The sequence below is a fragment of the Cricetulus griseus genome, assembly GCF_003668045.3.
Source record: "Cricetulus griseus strain 17A/GY chromosome 1 unlocalized genomic scaffold, alternate assembly CriGri-PICRH-1.0 chr1_1, whole genome shotgun sequence".
NCBI classification, from domain to species: Eukaryota; Metazoa; Chordata; class Mammalia; order Rodentia; family Cricetidae; genus Cricetulus; species Cricetulus griseus.
The window spans coordinates 138,827,205-138,849,100 of NW_023276807.1; the positions used below are offsets into that span (position 1 = coordinate 138,827,205).

Genomic DNA, 21,896 nt, shown 5'->3' on the forward strand with positions numbered 1-21,896 from the left:
ATTCTTTGAGAAAGTGTCTCATTATGTAGCCCAGCCTGGTTTTGAATTTGGGGTCCTCCTCCTGCCCCTGCCTTTCAAGTGCTGAGATTATATACAGGTACTACCATGCTTTTAATTGCTTTTCAACTTGCTTTTAATTGCTATTGCTAAGATGTGCCAATAAAGATTATAGATTTCATACATGTAGAATTTCTTCTTTAGAAACAGTTCTATAAGGATGACCAATATTAGCATTTTGTATCCTTTGTTTTCAGTTGTTGATATCTTCCTAAATAGTTAGATAAATGTATAATGCCATCACATGTGGCACATCCTTTTCCCTGGTGACTTTTATGTCTTCCTGTTTGTGACGGAATTTCTGGGGAGAAAGCAGATTGACAGTTAAGACAGTGATAACTCTTTCATCTCTCATTTTTTCCCCATTTGAACTTTAGAGTTGTGATGGTCTAATTTTGAACATGTTTTTGAGACCTCTCCTGTTATCTTTCCTAGATTGGGCTCTCCTCACTGAGTGGAATGCCCATCAAGTCCTTGGAAGAGATTAAAAACATCTTCCAGAAATTGTCGGTCCGGAGATCAAGTTCACCGTCTCTTGCCAGTGGGAAGGACCAGACTTCTGGGACTCCTTCTGCCTTTGTGAGCAGAATCTCTTTCTTTAGTCGAACAAAACTGTCACCTCCTATGGAGGACGAATCTTCCCAGATGGATGAAAGACCCCAGGCCAGTAACTCAGCTTGCTGTACAGAAACCGAGGCACAAAACAGTGCCGTTGGACTCACCATTGGCTCAACTGATGCCCTAAATGGACCACCACCCTTGGCTTCCAACCTGTGTTATGAAGCTGAAAGTCCAGATGAAGCAGCCTTGGTGTACGCTGCCAGGGCTTACCACTGCACTTTACAGTCTCGGACCCCAGAGCAGGTCATGGTGGACTTCGCTGCTTTGGGCTCACTAACATTTCAACTCTTACATATCCTTCCCTTTGACTCGGTAAGGAAAAGAATGTCGGTCGTGGTCCGGCATCCTCTTTCCAAACAAGTCGTGGTGTATACAAAGGGTGCCGATTCTGTGATCATGGAGCTGCTATCTGTGGCTTCCCCAGGTAGGTTTACACAGTTGCCATGGTTGTAATCAGAGAGGCTGGGTTTCAGCTGCCACTCTCGAGTGTTTTCTTAAAGGCTATGAAGTCACACTGGAAAAGAGAAAATGCTGCCTAGGATTGGATGGGAAGGCTGAGGGGCTCTGAAGCTGTAGGGACCGTGGTTTGCTTACATCTGAAGTCCATTGTTAGCTGTGCCACCTGGACATTACCTGAAGGCAGGGTTTAAATGAAACCCAAGATAAATGATAAATAGGTATTTATTAAGGAAGCACTTACACAGATAAGAATAAATAACCGCCACGAGTCTTCCAGCTCCAGAAGATGCAGACACTGCCCTTTCAGTACTCTCTGCAACCCAAGACAGTGTGAGCCAGCCCCTCCTCTACCTTACAAGGGATCACATCTGTACCTGAAACCACACCCAAAGTGTGTGACTACCACTACAAGTTCACTGAGCAAGGCAAGATGCCACTACACTTACATTTTTGGAAAAATTGACATTATAATACCTTTTTATGGGCTCCCGAGAGGCTTAATGTCACTCTGTGAAATGCAGGAAGAGCCTGTTGCCTAGCAAGGGAGGGGTGCCCGGTAGAGGATGGGTAGCGCTGACCCATTGTGGCAGCAGTCTATATCAACGCTTTACCTTTTCCTCTGCCCAGGGGGAGAGAATCAAAGTGAAGAATTATGCTGCTGTCATCCTTCCCTAGACACACAGTTGAGATCCAAAGCTAAAAATGCCTTTTGTTTATTATGGATTAAACTGTCATTTTTCATAGGAAAAAAAAAGTCTAATTGGGCAGGCTGACAGGAATAATGATTTTCTGTTCATGATTTCAGATGGAACAAATCTGGAAAAACAACAGATGATAATAAGAGAGAAAACGCAGAGCCACCTGGATGAGTATGCCAAACGAGGGCTGCGCACTTTATGTATAGCTAAGAAGGTAAAAAAGCTGAGTGAACCCAATCTTGCTACATCAGTTTACCCATCATTACTGAAAACTGAGTGTGTATCTGATCTCAGTCCCAATCCAGGTACCAGGGAGGTTCCCCAGACTAAGGTCCATCCTGTATGTGATTGTGTTATATTTCTGTCTGCAAAGATTTTTGGCAGGTGCCTATGTTCTATTCTCAGAATTCTCACACATCTCAAACATCTCACATGCTACATACAAGTGGCCCTGTATGTAAACAGTTGTTTCCCTAAAAGTAAAGCCACCAACATCTTAACCATCTTCTCCCCAGAACCCTGTATATAATGCCTCCTAATTGTTAGCATTAAATGTGATTTGAAAAAAAAAAATGACCAACAAGCATCCATCATCTTTTTCTTGTAAATCTTGGTAGTTTTGTCTTGCTTTCTTATATGCCCATAAATTGATCTTTAAATCCAAGTAAACCTGCCAGGTTTTTATCCCAGGTTTGATTATTCTTTACCAAAAGCCATCCTTGAGACATGGCCTGTCCTTTCTAAATGAAAGCTTAAATAACAAGAAATAAGCAGAGCCCCAGAAGTGATTTGGGGACGGTTATTGCCAAAACCTCTCACTGACTACTTATAGTTCTTAGCTATTGTGGGAGGCAAAGTGGGACTAGCTCTGTTGGGGACCTCCAGGGAACCCAAGTCCACCACCAACATGAAGGATCAAATGCCTCTGTGATGCAGTTGTAGCAGGAGCAGGGAATTAAAGATTGAATCAACTCTGCCTTCTCATTTGAATGTATTCCAGTAGATGTTATATTTTCCCAAATCAAATTTCCTGTCAGGCAAAAATGTGTGTACAAGAGAAAAATTACTTACCCGCCTCCACTCGACCCTGCTTTAAGACTTGAAATTCACATTCATCCATTGTGGTAACTAAAGCCAGGAAGACATGGTTTCTTCTCCAGGAGTTGCATTTAAGTTTTGTTAGAACCAAGACCTTCTTGGGTTTGCTGTAGGGTGCCTCTCATTTTGTCTTTTCTGAAGCTTAACCATATGAATGAATCCTCAAAAACCTCTGAGGCGTTGTTAGCTGTGACATCCCTCAAACGAGCAATGCGGAGGACATTTTCTTAGCTGCACCATTAGAATGCTCCCAGATTTAACCACCAACAGGAGGCCTGTCCCACCTTCTTGTGTCCTGGTTTAATAGGTTAACCTCCGTTCACCAAATTTTCCAAGATAATTTAGCAGTAATGTCTACCAGCATATTTGCATTCCTTGATCAGAGTTTGGGAATCTCATGTCCCTGTGTGGTGAAGGAGTGTGGGTCAGATACAAGTGTGCCCACAGGGCGAAATTCAGAAATAGAGTTGTTGGCATGGAATTCTGTCCCCAGTCAGTCCTGGCAGGATATTGCAAGGTTAAATGCCATACCTGCTAGTATCTTTTCTTCCTCTCTTAGGTTATGAGCGACACTGAATATGCAGAGTGGCTGAGGAATCACTTTTTAGCTGAGACCAGCATTGACAACAGGGAAGAACTGCTGGTTGAATCTGCCATGAGACTAGAGAACAAACTCACATTGCTTGGTAGGTAAATGGTGCTGTATTGCTTGAGCAGAGAGTTTTGTCTCTAAATCCATTCTTCTCCAGTCCCCTTTAGCCACTTTGATGTAGTAAACATATGGTGGTTCTCCCTGCCATGTCCATCCTTATCTCTTCCTGTGTTCCAATACCTTCAGACCTGGATTCAACCTCAGTGAACTAGAGGGTTCATTTGTGGCAGGACAGGGTGGGCATTTTTGGTAAGATATAAAACTGAAATGCCCAACACAGAGCACACAGCCAAACAAACACCCTGGTCTGAGAGAAGGGTTTTGCAAATGTCTTGCAAGGAATTGGGTGAAATCTTAACTATACATTGTCTTCTTAAATCTTTGAAACAAGCAGGCATCTTATTTAGAAGAAATGGGGCACTGTGACCTGTTCATGTGCCAAGGTTTAGACACGAACTGAAAAGAAACAAACTCAAGTCTCCCCAAGTATAGGGTCTGTGATTTTTATTCTGTACCTGCAAGTGATCTTAAACTATTAACAGTCCAAGGGCTGTTGGTCTTGTGTGTGACCTTGACACTGGAATGGCTGAAAGTCTCCTGAGTGACTCCAAGGGGCCATCAAGTTCAGAAACTCTGCTTGGAGCATGGAAATGTAGATTCTTATAGAAGGACTAACGCATCAAACAGCCACCTCTGAATTCAGTTCCTCTATTTTTTTTTTAAGATTTTATTTATTTCTTATGTATACAACATTCTGCTTCTATGTATATCTGCACACCAGAAGAGGGCACCAGGTCTCATAATGGATGGTTGTGAGCCACCATGTGGTTGCTGGGAATTGAACTCAGGACCTCTGGAAGAGCAGTCAGTGCTCTTAACCTCTGAGCCATCTCTCCAGCCCCCAGTTCCTCTATTTAAGTGGGAACATAATCTCAGTATCTGTCAAGTAGAATAGTCCTGTCCCCTTTAAGTAGTAATAATTTCTTATGATGGTGTAAGTAGCTTAGATGCGTGCTTTCTAATCTGCATTTCCAAATAAATTTAAGGCTCTGTGGGTTTAATGCCAAAATTCATTTGGCAGCAAAATCAAACCCGATTTGATGTAACACTATTTTTGGGATTAATACTCTAATTAGCATAAAAATCTGCAAGGTTTTCTATAGAAATATAAATAAATATGTGTGGCTAACAGGTATCACAAAATAGAAAATGTATACTACATCATCACTGGTGGGAAAAACATGAATTCCAAAGCACATTTGGCTTTTTCCTTTTCCAGAATAGGACACAGTAGACTGACATTACAGGAAAGCATCACTGAAGAACGTTGTATTTTATAGCCAGGAGTATTCTTTAAGAGCCTGCCCTTACCATGGGGAGTTTCATAGAACTGTAGGATTCAGGGCAAGACTATGTAAGTAAGTGAATCGGCTTTCGAGTTTGTAGAGATGAATACTAGCCAAAAGAAGAGTGCGTTTGATAAACTCCACTATCCTTGGTGTTTCACGTCTGCTCTGCGGTTTTCTTTGCATTCCTGGAAGCTACTGGGGCAGTTTATACAGTTCAGGACTGAATGGCCAAATGAGTCCCAGCTGCCTCTGGTTTCTAAGCAACCTGTTTTGCGGTTTGATTGCTTTTCAGGTGCTACCGGCATTGAAGACCGTCTGCAGGAGGGAGTCCCTGAGTCTATAGAAGCCCTTCACAAAGCTGGCATCAAGATCTGGATGCTGACAGGGGACAAGCAGGAGACAGCTATCAACATAGCTTATGCATGCAAACTCCTGGAGCCAGATGACAAGCTCTTCATCCTCAATACACAGAGTAAAGTATGCATAATGATGTTGAGCCAAATACTCTCTTAACTCAAAGTCCGTAGGGCATTAGGCGATTGATGTATGCAAGAAAAAAGAAAAGCTGATCTGGCCGTCTGCAGCTCTTGATATTATGCTACCGAATGACCTTGCTCATGTTTGGGAGGATGCCATAGTTTTTCTAAAAGCCTTATTCAGAGGCACCATGGATGAATCCAAGCATTAGAAAAAAACTTCCCTTTTTATTTTGGGCACCCCTCTTCCCCCATTCTCACTGTTAGACCAGGGATTTGACAAAACAGACAAAAAATGAGACTGTATACAAACTCTTGAGAAAGGAACCTACCTCCTTTTCAAGTTGGAGGGGAGTAGTAATTTCTGTTAGTAACTAGCTATCTTTATGATACATTTTAAAAGTAGGCTCTCAGCATAATCCTGCCCTCTAGTGGTAGATTTAGATAAGAGCTCCTTCCTATCATTTGTAGAAATGAAAGGGATGGAATGTTAAAGCAGAAGGAGTTGAAAAGATTTTGAACCATCCATTTATTTATTTTTTTATTTAGGTTACCATTAATCAATAGGATGGGTATGTGAGTAAGTTAAGTGGGCATTTTACAGAAGGCTCCTAGGAGAGAGATACACTCCAACATGTGCTCATACTGTTTACTTGCTTGAAAGCTCTGCCTGCTTCCTTCCTTTCATGTGAAAGTCAAGATTCTGTCACAGCATCCTGACTTTGTGATGTCTTCTGTAGCCACCTCATGGAATCAGGTTCTTCACAGGCTGTGTCTTTTGGCTAGCTGTTTCATGTCTAAGCCTCCATTGATACTCAGCTCTGTGCTATGTTTTGAGGAAAGAGAGAGACTGAATTCTCTTTTATAGCAGCCCTGGGGCCATATTAGTAACCAACAGACATCCCCCAGTGCCACCAAGGGGCAGGATCCTTTCAGTGACTCCGAATGAATGTGGCGTGAGTGGCTAGTGAAATATTTACCTACTGCTGACTAAGTATATGTCCTTGGGGAGTAACTCGCCCTGTGTGGCCTTTTCTTCCTTACCTGTCACAGACAGTAGCACTCATGCCATGACATGGCTATGGGGAAAAATAAGGAAATATCTCCCGTCAGCATCAGCTTTGTGAAGGGCTTCTATAGATTTGGGGACTTCCTCCTACAGATGGTCTCCTATGCCAGCAGCACCTATAAAATGCTGTCTATTAAGAGATTTGGGAGCATAAAATAAAAAAGACAATTAAATAGTGCTGATGAAATGCTGCTGCCAAGCCTGGGACTTGAGATTGATCCCTGGAACCAACCTAGTGGAAGGAGATAATTGATTTTGACTCCTGGAAGTTGCCATCTGACTGCCACACAGACACCACGGCATGGGTACACCCCTCCACACACACACACACACACACACACACACACACACACACACATCAAATCCATAAACAAACCAATGAAAAATAATTATTTGCGGTTTTGACTCAGAGGGTTTTAGACATGAAAAACTTTTATCTTAAGATTATAATACATGGTAATTCCTAAACACTCAAACAATGTGGAAGCCTTTTAGAAAAGATGAGAAATTAAAACTATCCCTTAGAGAAAGCCTGTTGACAGGTCAAGCCTCTTTCCAGATAGCGCCAAGGCTGCATACATGGGAAACCAACCATAATGATGCATGCCTCATGAGCCTGCGACTCCTGCATTTGTCAAGAGAAGTGCTTCCAATGTCTGTGAGAATAGACATGGTGATGTGTGTCATCATGAAAAGAGGGGTATAGTGTCTCTCAGGTCAGGTATTTCAGTTACTCTTTCTAACCAAAGGGGTCCATGTACGGATTCTCTAATGTCTAACTCAAATTAAGCATATTTGCCTCCTCAATCGTTTCTCATTTCTTCATGATAAAAACCCTTTCTTCTAGTTTCTTTTGAAACATGATATACATTTTTTATCTACTAAGATACATTATTGATTGCTAAAAATCAGCAGGCTTATAAAATTTATTTATAATACACAATGTGTATGGGAAGGCATTTAAGACTGCCAGTCCAAGAAGTATTTATTACATATTTAGTTAATTTTAGTTGCTGCTAGTAACTATTCATGTATGCAGATTTCCTATATAGATTAAAAGAAAACAGTGGACATAATTTAATTTCATTTTGTGAATATTGGTTCAGACACTAGTTTGTAAATATGTCCTTTTTCCAATGTCTATTCCTTAGGAGTTTCTAAAAGCTAAAAAGGACTCAGATTACAAAACCTTTCTGTCTTGTGGTGAATTGCTTCTATAACATTCTTAGGAACCACTTGGCAGCCAATGACTTCTGGGATATCTGAAGTCATGTCTGTGTGGTAACTTCGTAAATTTCTGTGAAATGCACTACCAGCAAAACTAAGGCAAAACTGTATCCATTTAAAAGCCTCCATCCCTTCCACCTTCAGGAAGGTTTTTTCTCTTGTGTTCGTGTTACACTGTCCTGACATTGTTTACTGTACTCACATACACAGGATTGCTCCTTCATTTTACATTGTAGACTTATAAAACTTTTCTCCTAATAACAATCTACTATTTATAATCTTTAGTAGAAACTCTAGAAGGCTTTCCATGCATGATCTAATTGTAACAAATACACATTGACTCATTTTATAGGTAGAGATGCCAGAATATTTTGATTTATCCAGCGTGAAATAATAATTAGCATTGAAGTTGGTCTCTTCTACACCAGGATACCTCTATATTTTACAGTGATTTACACACTATATTATATATAAACGACCACTTCCTACAATTGCTGGAGTTATGTTTTATAGCGTTACCTTGCACCCAAATTAGTGAATAGTGAGTGCTGTCCCATGGGAGATTCACAGTTTACTTCCTGTGATCACACACAATACATTGCTAGTTGATCAACACATAGCATTGCTTCATATGTGCTTCTCTCTCATGGTACCTTATTTATTATTTATTGTAAATTCATTCACATTATATGTGTGAGCAGCCTCTAATTCATGCCTGGAAAGAGAGTACTTAACATACAATTTCTCAGTACTATACAGTACGTCATAGCTGTTGAGTGTTTAGGGACACAAAAAACACTGTAATTAGGAGCCGTATCAGAAAACAAAATCATCAACACAAAGGAGAAAGATGAAAAAAAAGTATCCCCAAACAATCTCAGCTCTTAGGAGGCAGAAGCAGGCAGATCTCTGAGTTTGAGGCCAGACTTGTCTACGAAGCAAGTTCTAGGACAGTCAGAGCTACAGAGAGAAACTCTGTCTCAAAAAACCAAAAAAAAAAAAAAAAAATAGTAACAGTAATAATAACAATGCATCAATTTTCTCAGCTTTGGCTGAGAGGGCATGCATCACATGACCCAAATATCATTCTTTTCCTGGCAGTATATAACTTCAAAAGCCTGAGAGTATGGATTGAAAATAAATGATAGCAAGTAATCTGAACTCACAAACTTGGAATTCATGAACAGTGAAGACTGTATGTGTATGAGTGCGTGTGTGTGTGTATTCGTGAGTGTACATGTGTGTGTGTATGTGTAAACATGTATGTATACATACTGCTAAAAAAACTGAACACTCATGGATTAAATACCTGTGTGTCATCATAAGAAAGCGGCAGGTGATTCACAATTACATTATGAAGATTATCTATCTAGACTGTAAACTTTACCATATAATATTAACGCTACAAAGACTGTTTTATGTTATGAAAGTTATATTATGTTCCACTAAAGCGCCGTCTCATATCGAATATTCTGATTTTCAAAGACTACCAAGTATGCTGATTTCTAAATTATGCACATTAATTTCAGCAAACTAAAAAACATTTGTACAAATAGTTTTTACTATTGTAATTTTGGTCTATATGGGTTCAAATTTGCTCAAAGATTAAGGTAGTTGGGTAGCTCCATTTTATAGCTGGATCTAGACTGTCTATTTTGTGGCACTGTAACAAAATCTGTGAAGCTGAGTACTGTATCAAAGGTAAGAGGTTTATTTAGCCCACAGTTTGAAAGTTCACAAGCATGGTGCCAGCCACAGCTTCTGGCGGGTGTCCCATGGTGGAGAGTATTACATGGGAATATGTGCACAGATGGTGAGTGGGAGAAAAGCTCGCACTAGGGGAGAGGAAGCAAGAGAGTAAGGAGAGACCAGGCCAATTCCTTTCCCCATCAGTTTCTGGAGGAACTAGGCTGTTCCTAGTAGACTAACCCATTGTAAAAGACCTTTTCGAATTTCTTCACGTGGGTGGTCATGACTCCATGACCATCCCCAGGGCCCCACCTCATAAAGGCCCCAGCACTGTTTAAACTACAGTCATGATGATTATACATAATATGGTTGTTAAGTCTTTGTTGTATCATGTCTCTATCTGTTCCTACTTTTTCCTTGTTCCTTGCATTTTATTGTGGATTAAGAAATGCTTGATATGATGGGGAAACCCACAGAAACAACTGATCCAAGCTACTGAGAGATCACTGACTCAGTCTGACAAATGGGGAACCTGCATAAGATTGAACTAGACTCCCTTAATATAGGTAACAACGGTGTGACTGGGACAATATATGAGGGCACTGGCAGTGGGTCCAAGATGTAACACTGATGCACAAACTGACTTAGTGGAGCCTATTCTATACTGAGAGATACCTTGCTCAGCCTAGACACAGGGGTGTGGGGGTGGAGAGGTGCCCTGGTCCTGCCTCAGTGAGATTATGGGACAGACTTAGTAGAATTCCTAAGGGAGGCCTTACCCTCTCCAAGGAGCAGATGGGAGGTGGGGGGGAGGGGGGTTGGAGGAGGGAGTGGGAGAAGAGGAGTGAGGGGGAACTCGGATTGGAATGTAAAGATAAATTAATAAAAAATTTCTGAAAAAAAATGCTTGGTAAAGCAGTACTTAAACAATAGGGCCGGAGAGATGGCTCAGAGGTTAAGAGCACTGACTGTTCTTCCAGAGATCCTGAGTTCAATTCCCAGCAACCACATGGTGGCTCACAACCATCCGTAATGAGATCTGGTGCCCTCTTCTGGTGTGCAGGTATATATGGAAGCAGAATGTTGTACACATAATAAATAAATAAAAATCTTAAAAAAAAAAATAGAGCCAGAGAGATGGCTCAGAGGTTAAGAGCACTGACTGTTCTTCCAGAGGTCCTGAGTTCAATTCCCAGCAACCACATGGTGGCTGACAACCACCTTGAATGAGATCTGGTGCCCTCTGCTGGCATGCAGGCAGAAGATTGTATACATAATAAATAAAATCTTTAAAAAAAAAAGTTAAAAATATATCACTCATGGGATGTTCTTGAATCAGCAAACTTTTAAGCTGGGCATGTAGGCTTAAATCTCCTATTGCTAAACCTGAGATCTAGCCTTGGTGGTTATTCTATACAATACTTTCTCAGTAAGTTTATTATTCATCCCGAGTAGAGCCCACTCAGCAAATATTTAATGAGTGCTCAGTGGGCCTGCAATGTGTGTATTTGTGCATATGTGTATTTGTGCATGTGCGTGCACACAATCATGAGCATCATGTATGGGTTTCTGTATGTGTTAGTGCAGGTGCACCAGAATCCAGAAAAACGCCTTAGATGTCGCTGAACCTGAGTTACAGGTGCTTGTGAGCCGCTAGTGAGTGCTGGGAACTGAATTCTGATCCTCTGCAAGAGCAAAAAATGCTCTCAGCCACCGAGCTGCCCCTCTAGCCAGGATGGGCTTTCTTTTTCACTATAAAGGATTCAAAAGTGAGTTGGGGGATTGAGGGTGTGGCTCAGACACAGAGCATATGCTTTGCATATGTAAGGCCCCAGGTTCAGCCTCCAGAAGAGCAACAACAAAGCCCAAGGAGAGTAGAAGGTATGACTACCTTCAAAGCGTTTTCTGTGTCATGTAGAGTGCAGATGCACACAAACCTGATGTGATGTCACCACTAAGAACACCCTGCCCAGAATGCAAGCTCCATGAGGTATGTCCCCCAAGTCCACAATGTTCTCGCATCAAAGCTTCTCAGCTAATGCTTATGAGTAGATAATGTGTTAAACAAAAAGAAGATGAAAATGTTGAATGTCTGCATTGAGTTTGGTTCTGGCAGTAGTGTGGATGGAGATAGCATGCGCCTTCTGCAGATGACAAAGCTGAGGCTCAGAGAGCTTATGTGTTCCCTTATTGCCAAACAGCTAGGAGTTGGTGGATGAGACCTCAGGGCTCATGAGAGCCATTTCCGGGGAAGAGATGATGCTTACCTGATGGAATTTTTAAAATTATTTTTATTATTATTATGTTTTACACCCTGAACCACAGTTTCCCCTCCCTCCTCTCCTCCTAGTCCCCCCCCCCCGCGCCTCTGTCTGCTCACTCCCTCCAATCCACTCCTCCCCCGTTTCTCTTCAGAAAAGGGTGGCCTCACAGAAAATTATTATTAATTATGAAAGCTTGGCCTTTAGTTTAGGCTTGTTCTCAGCTAGCTCTTATAACATATATTAGCCTGTTTCTATTAATCTACTTTCTGCCCCGTGGCTTTTTACCTCTCTTCTGTTCTGTACCTCTGACTTGCTCCGAGTCTCACTGGCATTTGCCTAGTTCATCCTGAGATCCTGTCTGCCTGAAAGTCCTACCTCACCTCCCCAGCCTAGCTATTGGCCATTCAGCTCCTTACTAAACCAATCAGGTGCTAAGACACAATTTGCTCAAATATTCCACAAGAAGGCACCTCCCCTGGTAGTAAGGTTGGACAAAGTAACCCAGTATGAGGAGTAGGGTCCCAAAAGCCAGCAGAAGAGTCAGAGACAGTCCCTGCTCCCCTTGTTAGGAATCCCACAAGAAGACCAAGCTACACAACTGTAACATATATGCAGAGTGGAGCTGGGAATCCTGAAGAAGAGGGGGAGGAAGGATTGTAGGACCCAGAGGGATCAAGGACACCACAAGAAAACCCACAGGATCAACTAACCTGGGCTCATGGGGACCCACAGAGACTGAACCACCCACTAGGGAGCCTGCATGTAACTGATGCAGTAGAGTTTTCTATCCTATGTAGACATTTTAGCTGGAGAATTGTGTCTGAGGTGCTTCTTCCTTCTTACCTGGCCTCACATCCACAGAAGCTCATGGAAGAGCTGCAAAATTAAGAAGTTACGAACTGGGCACCTTGAAAGTAACCCACAGTTCACCACCCTTCATTCAGCAATCACTAAAGAAAGAGAATAAAAAATTGAGCCAACTCTTCAGTGGCGCCCCAAGGTTAAATGTCTCTGCCTCTTTGTTCAAGGATGCCTGTGAGATGCTGATGAGCGCAATTCTGGAAGAACTGCAGAAGAGAACTCAAGCCTCTCCCGAGCCAGCATCACTAAGAAAGGACTTCCGTCAGCCTCCTGACCCCCAGGGCTCTGGACGTGCTGGGCTCGTTATCACGGGGAAGACCCTGGAGTTTGCCTTGCAGGAGGGTCTGCAAAGGCAGTTCCTGGAGCTGACTGCATGGTGCCAAGCTGTGGTCTGCTGCCGAGCCACACCCCTTCAAAAAAGTGAGGTGGTGAAATTGGTTCGAAACCATCTCCATGTTATGACCCTGGCCATCGGTGAGTGGAGGTGGGAGGGTGGGCACCCTGCCTGGCATTCTCTGTTCTATGGCCTTTGCCTGTCCTTACTTCCATCTAACCTTATAATTCCGTATTTCCTTTTCCAGCTGTATTTACTTTGCTCCCCTCCACCTTCTGTCTGTACTGTTTCACTCCCTCCCAGCCTCTCGGACTGCCTGCTGTGAACCTTGTTTTAGGGAAAGAACACAGAGAACAGTATGGTAATATTCTTTGGGTTGTATTTTAGACCCCAGATCAACTTGGTTAAATAAGGATTCGGGGAACCGAAAAACCTTAGGATTTCTACTTTCAGGAAAGTTAAATTTAGGAATACAAAAAAAAAAAAAAAAAAAAAAAAGTATCCATTCAATGAGTGCTTTTGAGTGGCATTTTCATACCAGGGTTCCCCCATCTTAGACAATAGTAATAAAACAGTATCTATAACTGATACCTTTCTTACAGAGTTTATGTCTAGTAGGAGGCTACATAGTATCACAGATGTACAACTAAATGTTAACAAATGCTATTAAAAAAGGGGGGAGGGGGAATAAGATTTGCCATTTTAAATTAGGTTCCCAGAGTAGAACCGTCTGCTTGGGCTGTCTGAGTAAAGACATAAAGGAAATGACAGAAGAGTAGCTGGAGACCAGGGATAAACATGCCTAGTAGGCAGCACAGCAAAGAAAAAAGCCAAAAGACGGTATGTGCCGCTCATGGCCAATGCAGACTGGGAGTGTTTTCTACAGCTCAGTGTGTGGCAGAGAGGTGGGTGTGGTCAGGCCACATCGGGTCTGGAAACGGGAGTGAGGGAGCCAGTGGAAAATGTTTGTCTGAGGAGGGATCTGCCTTATATTTAGAAGGATCACATCATCGCCCTCTGTGTGAGAATAGACATGCTACAAGGACGTAAGTGAGGAAAATATTTGGGAGGCTGTTTAAGTAATTCAGACAAGAGACGGCAGCTTGGGCCCAGATAGGAGCAGAGGAGGAAGTGGGACAAGGTCAGACGATTGAGACACTGACATTTGCTGATGAATAGGAATGTGCTGTGACAGGAAGAGTTGTCGAAGGGACTACCAGTGTCTTGAGAGGTGAGGTCTGACATTTGGAGATGTGAGGCAGGGGCTTGAGGGATGGGCTCTTAAAACTTACTTAGTTTGAAAAGTCTTTGGCAGTGATGTCAAGTATCCAGCTGGAATACAAATCTGTAACTTATCAAGCAAGAATTGGCCGAACATAAAAATTAGTGAATTGTAGGTCCAGGTTTGGCATTCTAAGACCATCAAACAATGAGTTTCAATGGACATGATAACATGCCATGGAATTCTTCTATATACGAGTGTTTAGGTGCTATGGGGTGGAATTTGGTCCATTCTGTTTATACATGGAAATGAATGAAAATTTACCTGAAGCCAAACTCTGGGACTTTATTAATTAAATCAGTGTCCATCTTTAGGAATCACTGAAGGTAGGGAAGACAAGATGTTGACTTCCAGGTCTCATGCAGTTTCCCATCCATAAATTCACACTAACAAACCATTCGGGGCTGAGAGTCAGTGGCCCTTTCCGGAAAACACTTGCTCGTTACCTGAAGGAACATTAATATCTGGAAGAGAATGCTAGTGTTGCGGTGACTCTGGACACCACTGTAAAGCCACATGGTAGAGAGGGTGGGCCACACCGGGGGGCTCTAGAGCCTAGTGGGGCGGCTGACTTAAAGGGAACCCAAAAAGGATTTTTCTAGAGAAAATGACATGTAAACCAAGCCTGGGTAAATCAGCAAGATGGGAGTGATGGGGACAGTGTTACAGAAGCAGGGAAATGACCTGTGTAGCAGCCAGAAAGAGCAGGATGTATCTAGAAAATTGAAAGTAGAATGATGACATGCAAAGGGGATGGACCAGTCTAAGATGGTCTCACAGTGTCTTGGATAATTGTCAACTTGGCATAAGTTTAGAGTTTCTCGATTGAGAAAATGTGTCCCTAAGATTCGCCAGGGGGCAAGTCTTAGGGGCCGTTTTTCCAACTAGTGATTGATTTGGAAAGGTCCAGCCACCTGGGAAATAAGTGAGTGTGCCACCCCTGGGAAATAAGTCCTAGGGTGTGTAAGAAAGCAAGCTAGGAAGAGGAATCCAGTAAGCAGCACTTCTCCATGGCTTCTGCATCAGTTCCTGCTTCCAGGTTCCTGCCTCGAGTTCCTGCTCTGACTTCCCTCAGTCATGAATTAAGATTTGTGAGGTGATAGAAGCTCTTCCCTCTCCCAGTTGCTCTTTTGATCATGGTGTTTTATCACAGCGTAGAATCCTAAGATACGCAACATGAAGGATTTGAAGACAGCATTGAATTTGGAATCTTTCCTGATGGCAGTGAGATGCTAGGTTTAATTCTGCTTAACTAGTTTCCAACTCTGGAAAATGGGATAGAGCTCAAAGGACCAGTGTGTTCTCTTGAATAGTCACTTGATTTGCAGTTCAATCCTCACACGTGTCTTGTGTTTTCTTCTGCCTCATGAAGGTGATGGTGCAAATGATGTTAGCATGATACAAGTGGCTGACATTGGGATAGGTGTCTCAGGTCAAGAAGGCATGCAGGTGAGTACACACACACCTAACTATCATGACCATTTGCTCACGAAAGAAAATATCTCACTGATAAAATCATAGTGGGACAGTAGGACTGTGGGATAAGGAGTGAGAGAGGCTGAACCTTCATCCATTCCACCATTGGTCACGTGAATAGTGTGTGGTCCTGTCTACTACTGCTGTGTTCATGTGTTCTGTTTTTTTAAAAGCTTATATACATCATAAAATTTCATTTTGTAGGCATGTGATAGCTTTGCTAGATTCTCCCCCCCCCAAAAAAAAACCCAAAAAAATCTACTATGGTTTGAATACATGACATGAAGAATATAGAGGATGGGGAAGGAAGAGAAAGGATAGGAAACATGAAAGAATGAGAAGGTGTGAAGGTCTGTCTCTCTATATGTATGTATTTTGTGGATATATGTATGTGTGTATATGTATGTGTATATGTGTGTGTGTGTGTGTGTGTGTATGTGTGTGTGTATATGTGTGTATGTATGTGTGTATGTGTGTGTGTATGTATGCTGTGTGTATGTTTGTATGCATGCATGTGGGTATATATGTATGTGTATGTGCATATATGTGTGTATGTATGTGTGTGTGTATGTATGTGTATATGTATGTGTATGCATGTGTATATGTATAGTCTCTCTTTCCAGATCTACTTGGGAGGTAAGTTAACTGATTTGGGTTAACTGATAGTCAGGCTATACTTGCTAGGCTGTGTGTGTTTTAGCATGTTCCATTGCTCAGTATAGTCTTCTCTCCCTGCTTCCTCTGCAGGCCGTGATGGCCAGTGACTTTGCCATCTCTCAGTTCAGGCATCTCAGCAAGCTCCTTCTTGTGCATGGACACTGGTGTTACACACGACTCTCCAACATGATTCTCTATTTTTTCTACAAGAATGTGGTATGTACCTGCTGAGAAATTTACCACTGCCTCTCCAATCCAGCTTCTACTCTTGTTGCCTCAGGGATGACTGGATGTGTTCAGATTGCTACCTGGAGAATAGCCAGAAGCTGTTCTCATGTCTTTCCAGAGATAATTGGGGAATGTGTGTGTTTGAACTGTTGACAACAAATTGCTAGGCCTGTCCATCTGCTGGCACCCTCTGCTCCCTGCGCATTTACATTGCATTAAGTCCTGACTGGTTCATTTAAAATCCAGTTTTTTGACCTTCTATAAACAGATAGTGACAAGTTATCAGTAGAAAATGAAAAGGTTTGTTTGCTCCTGTGGTACTGGGGATGGCAAATAAATTAATAAACAAGTAAATAAATAAATCTGCTGTTCCTAAATAATGGCTCCTATACTCCATCAAGGACGGGTAGAGATGAAAACCAAACTGCCAGGATTTTCTACCCAGTTCATAAAAGTCTATTTATGTTTAGTAGATATTTTGTGGTCATGGAACTTTAGTGTGGTTGTAGCTTGGAATAATCAAAAATTACTTGGAAATCCTGGTGTCTAATCTTGTTTCATTTAAATTACACATAACTCCCTCCTGCCTTCTCTCCATTCCTCTCTCCCTCCTTCCCCCTTCCTCCTTCTATCCTACCTTCCTTCCTTCTTTTTCTTTTATTCCATAATTTTTTTCAGGCAGTGTCTTGCTGTGAAGCTCTGGATGGCCTGGTATTCACTATGTAGTCCATGCTCACCTCAAATTTGCAACAATCCTCCTACTTCAGCATCCTAAGTACTAGGATTATAGACATATAGCAAAATGCTGGGCTTCAGTTTTCTTTCTCATGCTGACTTAGGCTGACTCATTTTTCTAGATGGACTATGCAGCTACATCATGGTCTTTAGGCTACACTTATTCTTGGTCTTTAAAAGCATAGCATGTTAGCAGGGGCCATACATTGGTTCACTCTATTCATATACCATCTTCAGGGGAAATGCATTTATCCTCTTTAGGATATGCCACAATGTGTAGTTTAGATCTGTGTTTGTGAGTCAGGGTGGGTTTTTCCCTTACAGTACAATGAACTTCTAGAAAGCTCTTGATTCTTTTCTAAATCAAAGTAGCACATTTATTCAAAATAGATACCTTACAAAAATATTTGAATTACCAAAAGTCTTTACCCAGAGAAATCTGTGGCTTGTCATGGGAAAGTTCAAGACATTGTAGTTGTATGGCTTTTAGAAAGAGCTTTTAGAAAGACTTTTAGACTCTCCCAAGGGTTCCCTCTGCCAGTATCTTTGAATTTTCTACTTTGATCATTATTGTGATGCAAGCCATCCTTACCTCCTGTTTTTAACCCTTACTAAATCCAAGGTTTGAGAAACACAAATATTAGGAAGAAATACCATAGCTCTTAGAGATGGAGGGCCCTTTAGTTAGAAGACAGGACATACCATGGGGAAGGACTACCTTTCTGCTGTCTATCTACAGATGGACACTTACACTCTAGATTTAATATCTACCCTTTACTTACCTAGTCAGATGGTAATTATGTTGTAAGCTATAAGTCACAGAGATCTGAGTGAGGACCAGGAGTCTTTAAAGTGGCTTAATTCTTGAGACTGTGTTTCTTTGATGTTGGATGACTTATTAATGAATACTCTGGGCTCACACTCCGGAGTAATGCTCCAAACTACATGTATCCAAACTGAAGAGATTTTTAGGACCTGACCCTAATGCCTCTCTCTCCCTGAGCACTAGGTAGAAAATTTCTTTTCTGTGTTTTTTGGCCCCGTGCTAAGGTGTTATGGTGCATCTATGGTGCTAATAACAGCACTATCTTGCTCTTTGGTGGTCTGAGGTTGTAGTTCAGTCAGAACAATGCTTGTGCAGCATGGACAAAGCCCTATGCTGGATTCCCATCACTGAATAAACTGCCTGGTGATAGTGCATGTCTGTATCTTAACACCCTTGATGGAGAGGCAGCCCATCACTGCATAAACTGCCTGTGTGGTAGTGGATATCTGTATCTTCACACTCTCAGTGGAGGGGCAGGAGGTCCAGAACACTGAGGTCAGGCTGGGGAGATAGTTCAGTAGGTAAGAGCTGGATGGAGGAGATAGCCCGAGTTCAAATCCGCAGAACTCACATTAAAAAGCTGGGCTTGCTCAAGCCGGGCAGTGGTGGTGCACGCCTTTAATCCCAGCACTAGGGAGGCAGAGGCAGGTGGATCTCTGTGAGTTTGAGACCAGCCTGGTCTATCCTTCCAGGATAGGCTGCAAAGCCACAGAGAAACCCTATCTCAAAAAACAAAAAACAAAAAACAAAAAAACAACAACAACAACAAAAAAAGCTGGGTTTGCTCATGTACTCCTGTCACCACAGCACTGTTGTGGGTGGAGTTGGGATCGCTGGGCCAACTGATTGCCAGCATAGCTCCAGGTCCAGTGAGAGACCCTGTCTCAAAGGAGTGAGGTAGAATGTGATAGAGCAAGATACGGATGCCCTCCTCTGGTCTCCACTGCACGTACACCATACCACCACCCCCCCACACACACACAAAGTGAAAGAAGTTTAAGGTCATCTTTGGCTAAAATTGGATGGTTTCTTGGGAAACATGGGGAGGTAGCTGCCCTAAATGGAATAGGAGGCCAACCTGATCTGTAGACCTTGCAATAATATAATAGTGATGATGATGATGATAATAATAATAACTTATTTTTGATGGTTAGTCCTAAGGTAATATAATTTTGATTGCACACAGGATTAAATCAGAGTTTGTAGAGGTTCATAAAGTGAATCAAACAACAGATAATCCCCTGAAATGAGAAACAACCCCCAGGACCTCAGTCCAGTGCTCATCCCTTTGCCCTGCTTGAAAACAATGGGGTTTTGCTGCAGTGGAAAGACTGACCTCCAGGGTTGCCACCTCTCCATGTTTTCCAAGGGACCATCTGATTTTAGCATGAGAATCCCATGCTTTGAGAACCTCTCAGTCCCGGGATAACTGGATGCTGGCCACTCAGTTGACAATCTTCCACTTAACCATTAAGAAATAACTGGGCAGGAAGGTAGAAAAACAAATGTGTGGTGTGCCTTCTCTGAGCCAGACACTCGTCTTTGTTCTCTTTGTCTAGAACAAAAACATCCTCAACTCTGCCACTTACATGGCAAATAAGCAGCTGGATAGCTTTGTGCAAGTTTCTTATTCTCTTTGGGTTTCAGTGGCCTAGTTTATTCAGCCTGCAATAATTAAGTACCACATTAATAACTTGCAGCAGTCTAAGGGCCAGAGGTCTGAAATCAGGGAGTGGGTGTGGTTGGGCTTTGTTAATGGTCCTGTTTGGCTACATCCTTTCTGGGGAGAGGAAAGCCTTCAGAGGTATGTTTTATAGAAATGCTAATCCCATTGGCACGGGCTCTAGCATGATGACCTAAATACTTTACCATCTGACTTCCCCTCCTAACATCACACTAGAGACTAAGATTTGCATGTGTGTATTTTGTATTTAGTTCATCATCTGTAAAATGGCAGCAACAGTAATTCCCAAGTTGTTGTGAAGATTAAATGAATTCTTTGTCAATTATTTAGAATAGGGCCAGCACCACATAGTACTGGTGTGAGGATGTATATAATTTGCTCAGATACTCACTAAAATGAAAACAAAATTAAAGAACTCCATGGTAAGTTGTGTTCTTCATCTTCGGTTGACAAAGCTGAGGAGAGGCTGAAGGGATGGGACTCAGACATGCAGTGTGGGGTGTGTTCTGAGTGTGCACTGATGTCTCTAAGCTCTGAACATCTGTCTTTGTGTTCCCAGGCCTATGTGAACCTCCTCTTCTGGTACCAGTTCTTCTGCGGGTTTTCAGGAACATCTATGACTGACTACTGGGTTCTGATCTTCTTCAACCTCCTCTTCACGTCTGTCCCCCCCATCATTTATGGCGTGTTGGAGAAAGACGTATCTGCCGAGACCCTCCTGCAGCTGCCTGAACTTTACCAGAGTGGTCAGCACTCAGAGGTAAGTGTCCAACAGAAATGTGTCAGCAGATGTATAGCATGGTGAAAGCCAGCGTGTTTCCAGTCATCCAGGCTCACATATTATAGGGTCATCAGGACAATTTAGCATGCCCAGTTGCTTTCAATGCTCTATGATAGTGGTTCTCAACCTTCCTAATGCCAGGACACTTTTATACAGTTCCTCATGTTGTGATGATCCCCACAACCTAAATACTCTACCATCTGACTTCCCCTCCTAACATCATCACACTAGAGACTAAGATTTCCATGTGTGTATTTTGTATTTAGTTCATCATCTGTAAAATGGCAGCTGTAAAATGGTATCATTGCTACTTCATAACTACAATTTTGCTGCTGTTATGATTGGCACTGTAAATATCTGATATGCAACTCCCCAAAGGAGTCACAACCCATAGGTTGAGAACCACTGCTCTATACTCCCATGACAGATGTTAATCCAGTGGCCCATGGTTTTTATGAACTTATCAGAAGAAATTCACAGTTTGCTACCTTGCTCATGGCAGCTGACATTTGTTAAACCCCACTCACTGCAAAACCTGTTATGGTGTCCAGCAAACATTCTCTACCTTGTTTATCCTCACTCTTTTTTTGAGACAGAATCTAGTGTTTTTCCCATTCCAGAATGAGGAATTTGAGCCTCAGATGTATTAACTAATTTGCAGAGTTAATAAATGATAGTACCAGGATGTGAAACCAGCTCAGTCTGGCTCCCAAGCCCAAGTTAATTCTTCAGTGTCTAGTGTCACACAGGACAGTAGTCATCTCAGTGGCTTCCATCTTCACTCCACTTATCTCTGGGTCCTGGCTCAAAACTGCCTCCTCTCCTGCTTCCCTGCTTCTGCTGCTCCATTATTGTCTCTCCACTAGAGGATTGTTGGTAGTAGGCAGGGGTAGCCTGGGGTGGCTGTCTAAATACTCTTGTTTCCAATTTATCTTTCGAAAGATTAATAATGGCCTACTTGGATATATCAGGAAATTTACGTGATGGAAGACATAGTTCTAAGTGCTTAACATAATCTAATCCCCAAATACCCCACAAGGGTGGGTCTGCTGTTTTCTCTACTTTGTAGGTGTCACAAGTCAAGCACAAGGAGTTGTATTTAGTAGCTGTTCTTGGTGTTGAGCTAGTGTTACAGTTCATCCCGACATCCAGGTCCAAGGTGTGCCTTTGTGCTGTGTGGCAGAAAGAGCGCTACTCTGATGGTCACTTTAGTCCTCGGGCTTTCCCACGGTGGTGTTTAGGACAGAATGTAAAGTGTTATTGTAGGAGCATTGTGCAGCTACCAACAAAGGAGGGCAAGGAGCCTTAGACCACCTATGTATGGGCAAAGCTGAGCAGCCTCAAGTGGTCACGTGTTCCAGTACTGAGAAGGC

General features: G+C 42.3%; 1 protein-coding gene across 1 annotated transcript in view; it reads left to right on the plus strand.

Moving 5' to 3' along the window:
• The window catches only part of Atp10d (ATPase phospholipid transporting 10D (putative)), a 103,035-nt gene that overhangs the window by 55,857 nt on the left and 25,282 nt on the right, over nt 1-21,896 (plus strand). The window contains 8 exon segments of the mRNA XM_027390841.2: nt 493-1,102; nt 1,943-2,049; nt 3,493-3,619; nt 5,227-5,411; nt 12,688-12,994; nt 15,509-15,585; nt 16,360-16,485; nt 20,302-20,502. Coding sequence (XP_027246642.2) covers nt 493-1,102; nt 1,943-2,049; nt 3,493-3,619; nt 5,227-5,411; nt 12,688-12,994; nt 15,509-15,585; nt 16,360-16,485; nt 20,302-20,502 — 1,740 coding nt within the window.